At 46.1% G+C, this 12,379-nt stretch overlaps 1 protein-coding gene across 1 annotated transcript in view; it reads left to right on the top strand.

The window, feature by feature from the left end:
- The window catches only part of LOC139332314 (zinc finger SWIM domain-containing protein 6), a 42,201-nt gene extending 30,326 nt beyond the window's left edge, over positions 1–11,875 (top strand). Inside the window, exons 6-14 of the mRNA XM_070964160.1 lie at positions 789–959; positions 1,091–1,237; positions 1,662–1,808; positions 2,676–2,936; positions 3,942–4,077; positions 9,016–9,173; positions 9,287–9,450; positions 10,688–10,769; positions 10,878–11,875. Of these exons, the coding sequence (XP_070820261.1) occupies positions 789–959; positions 1,091–1,237; positions 1,662–1,808; positions 2,676–2,936; positions 3,942–4,077; positions 9,016–9,173; positions 9,287–9,450; positions 10,688–10,769; positions 10,878–11,743 (2,132 nt within the window). The 3' untranslated portion in view covers positions 11,744–11,875. The remainder of the gene's footprint in view (positions 1–788; positions 960–1,090; positions 1,238–1,661; positions 1,809–2,675; positions 2,937–3,941; positions 4,078–9,015; positions 9,174–9,286; positions 9,451–10,687; positions 10,770–10,877) is intronic.
- Positions 11,876–12,379: the final 504 nt, after the last annotated feature.

Below are 12,379 nucleotides of genomic sequence, written 5' to 3' on the forward strand. Positions count from 1 at the left end.
GTGGGAGGCTCTACGGTACATGTGGTGTTTGTAAACAACGGGAGTGAAGTCTGCATCTGACGCACGTGGAACATAACGTTCATTAGAAGCATCGTTCAGCGTTCATACAAAGTCTGGAAAGTTTGGAAGATGCTTCATTTTAACCGTTATGTTTGAATATACTTTTCAACAGAATCTGTTTCATCTGCACAGTTACTCATGTAAACAATCATATTCGAAATGAACCAATTCTGTCTTCATATCTGTTTGCTGCATCCTGACGTTGAAATTAGCGAGCATTAAATAATCGTGATCAAAACACGCCGTCAAAGGACGCCTTGAAAGTGCTTGAAAAGCGCTTGAATCGTACTCCTGAGAAGCTGCACAAACCCTGCTCATTCTGCATGTTTGTTTTTCTTTTGCTTCACTAAACCTGATCCAAAAGAAACAACAAAAAACAATCAACCTGTTGGAAGCGATTTTTTTTTTTTTTTTTTTCATGTTCAGTTGAGCTGAAAACAGTGGCTCTCTCCCTGAAAACACCCCAGCAGATTTTTGAGTAGAAGCTGGTACAGGCTGCCAATCTTGTAAGTGGTGTAGGTGATGGTTATGTTTGTTTAGAGTAATTATGCTAATGTTGCAAAAAAAATTACCATGTTATTAATAGATATTAAAATGCAAGGGCTTTTAAGACAGAAAGGCAACCCAGTGGCCGGGTGCGTTGGCCTCGCCTGCCGTCTTCTCGCCGCGTGAAGCCATTTAAGTCCTCTCACACCTCCTCCTCACTTCTCCGCCTCTTCCTTCTGCAGAGATGCGCCCCCACAGGACTGTGTTCACACGGGCCATCGAGGCCTGCGACCTGCACTGGCAGGACCGACACCTCCAGCACATTATTGCCAGTGACCTCTATGCCAACTACTGTTACCATGACAACCAGGAGGGCTCCCTCTTTGACTCACGCGGCTGGCCCTTGTGGCACGGTGAGAGCGTGTGTATGTAGGTGTACGTGTGAGTGTGTGAGCGCATGTGTCAGGTTAGTTATTTATACACGCTAAGTCGGACTGAGAACGCACAGCAGCCAGTGGGAGAATATTTGTTTTTTTTTCCTCAGAACACGTCCCAACGGCCTGTGCCAGGGTGGACGCCCTGCGTTCACACGGCTACCCAAGAGAAGCCCTGCGGCTGGCCATCGCTGTGGTGAACACGCTACGACGGCAACAGCAGAGGCAGCTGGAGCACTTCCGCCGACACAAGAAAGGTGAAGCTCCTTTATATAACTCAAGTTCTACTGTCAGAATACAAATGAGCACCAAATCATTGTCACAAATTATACATGCAAACACCACCATTCTACATCCATGCCAGACATCTATGCCTTATAATGTCAACAGGAAAGAAAAGCATGGACAGAGGAGAGAAGGAGAACATTTTCCCAAACTCCTCCAGCCATGAAAGTGTTTTAATGAATTAATTGCCAATAGCTAAGAGAAAAAAATGTTGTGTCAGTGTTGAAATAACCTTTTTACTTCAACAGTCAGTTTTTTATTTTGCATCATTGCCCCCATCATTTCATTTCCATCGTGCAGGTCATTTCATATTAGCTTTTGCAGGTGGATTTTCAGTTCGTTTTAAAGGACATGCTTTGGGTTAACTGTGTCTTTTTCTGCTCTGTCTTGTCTCAGAATTGCTCCATAAAGGCCACACCTCCATAACCAACATGGAGGGCTGGGTGGGACACCCCCTGGACCCCATCGGTACCCTGTTCAGCACCCTGACAGAGTCAGGACGAGTGGGAGAGGAGGGCTCCAACACCTGCTTAGACCTCTCAGGTGCTGCTGACTGGCATCCCAAATCAAACAAATATGTACTTAAATATAGCTCTGCTTCTATGGCAGCGTGCGAAGCAATAAATCCTGAGCCAACACAACTCCCAACAGACCAGACTGTTTATTTTGTGTACGCTTTCTTAGTACCGCATACTTTGCATATGATATGTATGTGCATATGCTGTATAATAACACACTGTATACATGGGTAACATAAGTACCACTTACAAGACAGTATAAAAAAGGACAGCATTATGCAAAATGAACAGGGCTGCAATCATGAAAGTACACAAACATTTGTGTATTTATGTTTATAAAATGAACCTTTTCAGCTGTAGATCATTCCCAGGGATTGATTTTTACACAGAATGGCAAAATACATGATTTATACTCACGCCCGAGTCATTTTTAGTCTTTGTAGCTGCAGAATAAGACATATTTTTCATTTCTTGACTTCCATTTGATTGCAGATGTTCGAAAGCATTATTTTAGTTCAGATTGACCTTCAGTCTCTTTGTCTTGTCTTATCATGCCTCCTCTCATATTTTTTCAATTCTCCTCTCCTACGCTGCTCGATTGCTCTGTCCCTCATTGCCTCCTCTGCTCACAGAAATAGCCCTTTCCTCTGAGGTAGAGTGAACAGAGGAATGCTCCTGAGGCGTTGATCTTTATTTTGGATGGTCGTTGGGTTCAGGCCTCTACTGTGTGACTGACACAGTGGTTTTCTATAGGAGACAGGCTCATCTAGTGTCCAAAAACCTCAGAGAATAACACAGACATCGAGCACCACTTTATGCCAACTCAGTTCCTTTGTTTCAGCCCCCTTCCTTCTCGTCTTACTCTATTTTCTCTCCCTTGTCTTCCTCGCAGATTGCTCCAGTGTCGTCAGCCGAGCAGAACTCCAGCGAATGCCTGTGCAGCGATTGCTAGGAGACGGTGAATCGTACGTGGCGCTGGCAGTGGAGACGGCCCTGATCGGCTTAGGCCAGCAGCGGGTGATGCCCGACGGGCTGTACGCTCAAGAGAAGGTGTGTCGCAACGAAGAGCAGCTATTGGCCAAGCTGCAGGAAGTGGAACTGGATGACTCTCTGGTCAAAATCTTCCGCAAACAGGCCGTCTTTCTGCTAGAGGGTGAGGATGCTAACAGATGATATTTCACCCCTTTTTGTCCCTTTATTTCACTACGTCTCCCAGCAGTCTCCACACATACAGACACTCACATATATAGACATACCACCTCTCCTCTCTTCTTCTCTCGCTCCCACGCACCAAGAACCTACACATTTTTGTTAAAACAGGAAAAAACACATTGGACTCTGTCTCACTATTTATTATCCTTTCATTTTGTGGTGCAAATAGAGGCCGAGCTGCCCTGGGCCAGACCAAAATGAGCTCTTTACACAGTAACACCAGGGGTATTGTGTCAGCACACACATGCACGCACGCACAACAGAGTGTACATTTACAGGACTGGAGCTGGAGCAGAATGAGGTTTGGTTATGGGAAAGGCAGGAGGAGGAGGAATGGGGGGGGGGGCACATCCTGAAGGGCCCTGCCCAGTCAAACTCCACTCCAGTCTCCACCCAAACCCCAGCCCTGCCTCGGCCCCCGGCGCGACCACCCACCTCTGGCTCCGTTACTAATAGAGCACCAGGCTCCGAGGCCGCTGCGGCCCCTGGAGGCTGCTGCCGCGCCACTGTGTGATGTGGTCTGTGGCTTAGGAGCCTGTTGGGGTTTAAAATAACCCACCAGAGACGAGGGGAAGTGCAGGAAGAGATGGGGGTTGGGATGGGAGAGAGCGCGAGGCCAAGTCTGCACACACGACCATATGGCTCTTTGACGTCACAGTTTGTTTTAATGCCGCGTGGCTTTGCCTCTTCCTGGGTGGGAGGGATGGTCCAGATAAGTCATTCCTCAGTGCACTACAGGAAAAGCTCAACTCAGTATTCAGCACAATAGAAATTCACTTGTTTTTTTGTCTGTTTATACTCTCTATACCATAAATTTCATTGCCACACCATAACATTTAATGACCCGACGAGACAGATTTATAATTTATGAATTTCTTCCACCTCTTTGTTCCATCACTACAAACCGCCTTTTTTGTGTTTGTTGTTTTCTGTGTTTTTTGAGCAGCCGGTCCATACTCCGGCCTTGGAGAGATCGTCCACAGAGAGAGTGTTCCCATGCACACCTTCGCCCGCTATCTCTTTACCTCTCTCCTACCTCACGACGCTGAACTGGCGTACAAAATTGCACTGAGAGCCATGCGGTAGGTCTCTCTACACTGTCTGTGTGTGTATCTGCTTGTGCGTGTGTGTGTTGCTGTAATCATGTCAAAACCTTGTAAATCAAATTTTATTGATTTTCATTTGTAGAATTAAATGCAGATCCTTGGATTTCAGAAAATCCTCCTGACTTTGGGCTAATGGAGCCTTTTAAAACATTACAATGGAAAACTCTTAAATGGAGGGTGGCCACTCGCAAAATATGTCTGTTTTTCTGAAGCGTAGACTAAAACCTTATTGTAGACTTGTCCAGACTTACTGTAATCATCCTACTGGAAAAGACTCTGCATCACTTTTTTAGCACATTTGCAGATCTCAGTCAGGCTCACTGTGGTCAGCCTGATTTGTCCAGAATCCAATCCCTAAAACCTGCCTCCAGCTGATCTAACTAACCTAAACATTGCATGATAACGTGTCACGACTTCTCCTTTATGTGCACACTCGTGCTTTTAAAGTCCGAATCATGGTTATTATTGGAGGATTTCAGAGATACAAGGCTGGTTTAAATATAGAGCATTTGGGGGTCTGTCCTGGGTCTGACTGTGTGTTTTCCATGTGATCTCTCTATATTAAGCTCCTGTGTGTATTCATCTGTGGACAATGTGTACATGTGTATGTGTGTTAATCAGTCTGCGCTGCTGTGTTTTGATGTTGTGACTAGTGGGAGCTGGATCAGTGAATATTAATTACATTAATGAGAGTGTAATTAGTGTGGCTGTAATGAGGAGGAGGCACACACACACACACACACACACACACACGCGTGTGTGCGCGCGGGGCCAACAGGGAGAGGGCAGTGTGGAGATGATGTTTGTTGTGTTTCTACAAAGCTCGGCTTCTTAGAGTCCATCGCTGAAAAACTGGCAAACTGAATGAATGAGAAGTGAGTTTTTCCTGGCTTGCGCCATTATGCGTCGCAGTCGGACAAAGGGAGAACAAAAGGACAACAAACACATCATTCACACTTCCCTGCAGTCAACCGGTTAGGAGTCAGGCGTCAGGAGTTGAAATAACGTGCTTACGGAACCAAAACAACACGGTTGGCTTTCTCATTGAGGGGCTGTGTGGTTTCAAGGTTGCGCCTCCAGCAGCTGAGTGTCCCCTCCTCGCCTCTAAACCCACGTCCCAGACCTGTTTTCCCTGAGTCAGCCACTCCCCTCCCTCCCTCCCTCCCTCCCTCCCTCACTACTTCCCGTCACCTTCCCCGTTTCCTCCCCTCACCTCCTCCATCCTCACTCCTGTGGTGTGAAACCGGCGATTTAGAATAATATGGCCACTTATGGGTGCTCCTGGGAGCCAGGGGTGTCTACTCAGCACATAATGAATGTGTGTAATGTAGCGTAGTGTAATATGATAGCATATACCTCCCTGCTCCCACGGGACGGCGGACAGTTAAATATAGAGGAGGAGGTAAAGGAACCAGGGCTATTTTAATGGACCCATTATAACACTATCATTGATACAGCGAGAGAGAGAAAGTCTATCTCTCTCGCTAGACTACACACACACACACACACACACACACACACACACACACACACACACACACACACACACACACACACACACACTTTTTTGCTTTCCCCTTGCTTTCTCTATTTGTCTTCTCCTTCACAGAGTTGCTCTTGAACCATCTTTTTTTTTTTCCCCAGTGTGAGAAAAGTCAGATTGTCTCCCTACACAAATGCATATCCGCTAGATGGAGCGAAGTGTGTGTATGCGTGTGTTTATGCACTGTGCACGAGGTTAATTAAAGCGTGTGAGAGCAGCATATGCTGTGCGGTGGCTTGGTGTGAGCGGCCAACACAAAAACAGTGGAGCTGCCTACTGGTTCACAGGCTGCCCAGAATGTGACTGCAGCCACAGAAGAAGAGGCTCGCTGCCTCTCCAGAGACTGTCCTTATCGCAACTCTTTGGAAGCCAAAGAGACAAATCCCAGCCGCCTGTTATCATGTGAGATTTCCATATGAGATACCAGTCTTCCAATGCTAATGAATCTAGATCCTCGCCATAATCCACAACCTTTGATCCTCTGCATAATCCATAATCTGAATATATATGGCTGTGTATAACTGCGGTCAGAGGATGCACTAAGACACTCACAGATACTCTTTAAAGAAAACTGTGCACTTCTGTTTGATTGTTTTCATCATTTCATCATGCAAATGTTTATATGATGCAGACTTCAAATTAACACGCAGGGTATCCAAAGCTGTAGTAACGGAGGAAATATTCCAGTGAGTTGCCCAAGTAAAAGTAGCTCTGCCACACTCAGAATTTGAAGTAAAGGCAGATATGTTTTGGCAAGAAAATGCACTTAGAGTATCAAAAGTAGAAGTACTCATAAGAACCCCTAAGAGTGATAAATCACTATATTATTGGATGACTATTCCTGATGCATAACATGCAAGCAGCATTGTAGTGTTGTAGCCGCTCAAGGTGAAGCTAATTGCAACTGATCCTGAAATGTAGCTATAGCTTGCATGCCTCTCTGAGTTGGAGAAAATCCTGCTAATCTTGGTGCTCATAACGCAGAGGTCAAGCTGATAATAAAGCTATTTCCCTCGATTACTGAGAAGTTGATCATTTGAAGATTTTCACCTGGCAGTGAAGACGTTTTGATGATTTACTTGCTGTGCGGAAAACAAAGCTTCACACAAAGCCGCCGTCATTTCAAGGCACTTAAGAGGAGCGAACTAAAGTGTGGGTTTACGTTTTGGGTCGTGTATGACTTGATCCCCCCCTGTCAAGCATTAAGCCAAATGTGAGTTTGTGTATAGAGTGGAGGTCTTCCAGCGGATGTGACACTTGGTTGATAGAGGAGTGTTTGATGGATTGTGAAAGTGAAGGGTGTTTACAGTCAGAGGGGGAAAGGAGCATGAGGTAGAGAGGTCAGTAGTGATGGTGACGCTGACCAGAAACCCGACGGGCCTCAAGATTTAGGTAAAGCCTTGCCGGACTGCTTTTTATCAACGTCTTTGTTCGTCTCCTTCTTGTTCTTGTTCTTCACATATGTGGATTGTAGTGTGTTAAGTGTGTAAGCTGTAGTTACTGTTCCATAAATAATCCTCCCAACATACTAAAACTGCCGCCACAAGTTCTCGTGACCACTGTGTCCACTCATTACGAGGCGTCTGTCCTCCGCGGTCCCTCGCACGCCGTCGCCCTTGAATGATTCTGTAGCGAGACGCATGGCGGTGTCCCTCAGATGTGACAGGGTGCTACAGTGCCACAGGTCCCGTTTGACACCAAAGCTGCCCCCCCCCGCCGCCGCACGCAGGGATTGATTGCCTCTTCCAGCTCACTCTGTTGGTGTTTTATATACCTTTTGGTAACGCACGTTTTTATCCAGCCGTGGCGGCGCCGTAAAGAAATATGAGTTTAATTTGATGTTTTAAGCACAGAGATGATCGCGTTTACGGCCGGCGTGCAGCGCTTTGCGTAGCAGGGAGCGTACTGTGCTTGTGCTCGGGTTGGATGCTTCAGAGCGCTCCATTAGGATTTTTTTTTCATCATTTATTTTTTTGTTTGCTTCCCATGGAACAATAGCCCAGTATGGATTTTCCTCCCAACATTTTGAGGAGGTTATTTTTCAGCAGGCCAGGCCTCTCAAGCTCCCATCCAATGGAGGCCTCTGGGTCTCTGGTGAAAACCAAACAAAGACAGGAATGTTGATGAGGCCTCCATCTTTACCCAGGGCTCCTTTTTTTTGTGCTTTGCTACACCCCAGGAATCTTCCAGAAGGCCCCAGTGTGGTGGGAGCTTTTAGCAGCTCTTTAGATGTGTGTGGAGTGAACGCGGCTGTTGCTGAGGCTTCCAAACTTCTCCGTTTTACACCGAGTGTCAGTGTTCACACTCGCACGCATCTCGGCTGGGTTTTTGTCACCTCCTCTCTCCGAGGGACGAGGCTCGCTCGTGCCCTCTTGGGCAAAAAAAAAAAAAAAACATGGTGACGAAAAGGCTGTTTTTGTACATGCCTTCACTCAGGTGGCAACAGTATCACATGGACTTTGCTCTGAAATTGAAACTGGCATTTAGCATCACATTGCTTTTACCGGGCCGCTTTGATGTGTTTTCAAAAGGGCAGGTGTGTGTGCGTCTGTCTGAGCGTGTGTGTGTGTGCGTGTGCTGGCTCTTTTCATTCATGTGTGTCGGTATTTGTTTGATGTGTGTCCAGCCTTACAGGGCTGGAAGGTGAATTCCTTAATTTCCCCGTGGACTCAATTAGCTTTGTGATTGGCTGAGAGAAGGCCAGGTTGTGCTGTCTTCTGAAGGAAAGAAGACCTTTGAAACTGAGGTGGGAGCGGAGGGAAGAGAAGTAAAGCAGAATAGGAGATGAGCCGGCCACAGTGGTAATGGTGGTGATGCTCGTGGTTCTGGAGAAGACTTGGCCCTGTCAGTATTATTATAATGAGAGAGAGAAGCTGGTGGAGCTCCTTCATCCGCTAGCAGGTGCTGCACAGCTCTGACTTCATTATGACCAATTAGAGTGAAGAAAATACTAATTATACTTTGGTTTCTAGGTGATTAAATACAAGGTTGGAAGTAAATTGCAGGGATAGGCTAACTGTAATCCCCCTGTGATCACTAAAGTCATTTTCATTTTGAAGTCACTTTCAGACCATCATAATGAAGACTTTTTCTGTCTGTACAGTATTTCTGTCTGTCTGCTTGTTACGGGATGAAGACAGAAGTGATTTCACTGTGATTTTGATGATTTGTAGCCTCTTTGATTATCATTCCCCCCATTTCTCTGTCTCCCTCATCCTCTTTCTGGTTAATCTACATGTAAAATAGTTCATTATTTGAAGTACTCTAAAACATGATCAAATTTCAGATTATGTATTGGATTGAAGTGAATTTAATTAGGCTGCAGAAAAGCGGCACTCAGGTCTCATTTTCTGTGTCCGTTTCTCCGTCAGGTTGCCGGTATTGGAGTCGACGGCCTCGTCCGGTGACCTGTCACGACCCCACCACATCGTGTCCGTGGTGCCCAACCGCTACCCGCGCTGGTTCACCCTGAGCCACATAGAGTCTCAGCAGTGTGAGCTGGCCTCCACCATGCTCACTGCTGCCAAAGGTGCAGATATATTCACAAAACACACACGTTGCACACACCCAAAGGCCACATATAGTATATAAAATGAGTGCAGCAGTCATCCTAAAACGTCCCTGTGTTCGAATCCCTTCTAGGCGACAGTCGGAGGCTGGAGACAGTCCTGGAGTCCATCCAGAAAAACATTCACTCCTCGTCTCACATCTTCAAACTGGCACAAGATGCGTTCAAGATCGCCACTCTGATGGACAGCCTGCCTGACATCACACTTCTCAAAGTCTCTCTGGAGCTGGGACTGCAGGTACGCCAGCACGCCCACATCGTTTGTCAGAATGGGCACCACTGTATATTTATCGGTCCCGTTTTTAGAGGGCTGCCAGGCTGTGAATTTTTATGTGCGTGTAAATCAGGCCAGCAGAAGCAGCGTTTTCGTCTGGAGACAAGTGAGGAACCAAAACCAAACAAATTTCCGTAACATGTCTTTGTTTAAAAGGTTTTGTTTTGCACTCAGTATGTGTGATGGTAATATTTTACTCATATCAAGCCCCTATAAGGCCACACTGTCTCTCTTAAACGGCTGTAAAAGTCCTGTGACTTCTTGAAATGTGTCCCGCTAATTCTTATTTTTCTGTAGCGAGGTATCTGGTCGTTTTTCTGCAGGAATAGCCTCCAGCTCATGAGGATGAAGTCTGCTGTAAATGCCTTAATGTCTGAGTTTTGTTGAGACCTGGAAGGAATTTATTCTGGTGTTCATAAAATGTATTTTTTTCGGAAAGTTTTGGTGGCATCATTGTCTTGGAATGTGGGAACAGTATTTGCACTACAGGACGCACTCGTCCGTGTGAAATGGCTCCATATTCCACGGCCATTATGCGGCCATGCAGAGCAATGGCCAGACCTCATGACTCCCATGAGCTGTCTCCAGCACCTTTACAGATGCAGCTCTGGGTGTCCTTTAGCTCTCTGAAATTGTCTTCTTCGAAACTAGTTTATTTTGCCTCAGGAACTCACAAAAAAGAATGATTATCAGATATATGCAAGGAAGCTGCGTACATTTTTAATTATATATAGGTTGTAATTGAAAATTGTAAAGAAAAAGTTCCATTCTTAAGTCCCTGACATTTTGTCAAACAAGCCTGCGCCGCTGTAGTAAACCAAGCTGGTCTTGGACAAACCACATTTCTTGCAATGTCCCCATACGTTGCATTATTTAAGTGTTCACTTTGAAGGTTTGCTTGAGGGTGAGTCATCCTCACAGCAGCTGTGTCCCGCAGCTAGCTACAAAATACAAATGTGAAGTGAAACAGAGAGAAGGTTTGAGTGTCTTTGATGAGTTTAATGATTGATAAAGCATAATACAATCTTTGCCCTTACGGTTCTTCAACTATACTGAAGGGACAATTTAAGTAGGTAACAAAAAATATTTAAAATAGTCTTCAATGGGAATGCTGAAGATGTTTTAAAAAAATGCTGTTTAAAATATTTCCTCTACAACTCACCTGCCACCCCCCTCGTTTTCTATTCTGTCTCATCCTCAGGTGATGAGAATAACTCTGTCCACGTTAAACTGGAGGAGGAGAGAGATGGTGCGCTGGTTAGTCACATGTGCCACTGAAGTGGGTAAGTGAGCCCGGCTGTTTGTTTCCGTGTGATTGTTCCCAGGTGTACTTGAACTAATCACCTCATCTTCCAACTTCCTGGTCATTCTGCCCCGTTTGTGTCTTCCAGGTGTGTACGCCCTGGACAGCATCATGCAGAGCTGGTTCACCCTTTTCACCCCCACAGAAGCCACAAGCATCGTGGCCACTACTGTCATGTCCAACAGCACTATCGTTCGCCTCCACCTGGACTGCCACCAGCAGGAGAACCTGGCTTCATCCGCCCGCACCCTCGCCCTGCAGTGCGCCATGAAGGACCCCCAGAACTGCGCCCTCTCTGCTCTTACACTCTGTGAAAAGGACCACATTGCCTTCGAGACAGCCTACCAGATTGTACTGGACGCGGCGGCGACAGGGATGAGCTACACACAGCTGTTCACTATAGCGCGATACATGGAACACCGCGGTTACCCAATGAGGGCGTATAAGCTGGCGACGTTAGCCATGGCTCATCTGAACCTTAGTTACAACCAGGACACGCACCCGGCCATCAACGACGTGCTGTGGGCCTGCGCGCTCAGCCACTCGCTGGGGAAAAACGAGCTCGCCGCCGTCATTCCCCTGGTGGTGAAGAGCGTGAAGTGTGCCACCGTGCTCTCGGACATTTTGCGGAGGTGCACGCTGACCACGCCGGGCATGGTGTCGGCGCTGCACAGCCGCAGGAACTCTGGCAAGCTGATGTCCCTGGACAAGGCGCCGCTCAGGCAGCTGCTGGACGCAACCATCGGGGCCTACATCAACACCACGCACTCACGGCTCACACACATCAGCCCGCGCCACTACAGCGAGTTCATCGAGTTCCTGGGGAAGGCCCGGGAGACTTTCATGATGGCTCACGACGGACACATTCAGTTCACCCAGTTCATAGACAACCTGAAACAGATCTACAAGGGCAAAAAGAAACTCATGATGCTGGTGAGGGAGAGGTTTGGCTGAGGGTGAGGCTGGGGGTCGCCAAAAGCTCCCCTCCCACTCTAGTACTTTTCTATTAACTTGAGTCTGCCTTTTGAACTTCTTTTGGACTTATAAAATAGACAAGTAAAAAGAGGGATGTGACTTGTAGAATGAAGCAAAAAGAGAACGGAAAAGATGACAAAAAAATCAACAGAGCCACACGCGGTATTATTGTTCTTGCTGTTGTTATTGTTATAAACATTATTACTATTATTATTATTATTATTAATAATATTATTACTACTATGTGTACAGAAGTGTTTTTATTTTTCAGAAGAGAGGAAATTTGTCATGTTGTGAATGTTGTGTGTATTTCTCTACATGTGTGCGAGAGGAAAATGAAAAGTGAAATGGCTTTTTAAAAATTTTTGTTCCTTTATTTTTATGATTTAAAGCATCTCTCTTTTTTTTTTCCCTTTTTTCAGTGTATATTGAGTTAAATGTTGTCAAGTGGCTGAAGCCCTCCTACAATAGCGCTCATGTAAAAACAACAACAAAAAAAAAAACAAGAAGAAGAAGAGGACAAACAAAAAGCAACGTCTCGGCATCCTCAAAGAGAAACTAAGGCTTTAAACCACACAGAGCACCTCCCTCTGTCCAGGCCCTCACCGGCGGGCG

This window comes from Chaetodon trifascialis, chromosome 6 (genome assembly GCF_039877785.1).
Source record: "Chaetodon trifascialis isolate fChaTrf1 chromosome 6, fChaTrf1.hap1, whole genome shotgun sequence".
NCBI lineage: Eukaryota > Metazoa > Chordata > Actinopteri > Chaetodontiformes > Chaetodontidae > Chaetodon > Chaetodon trifascialis.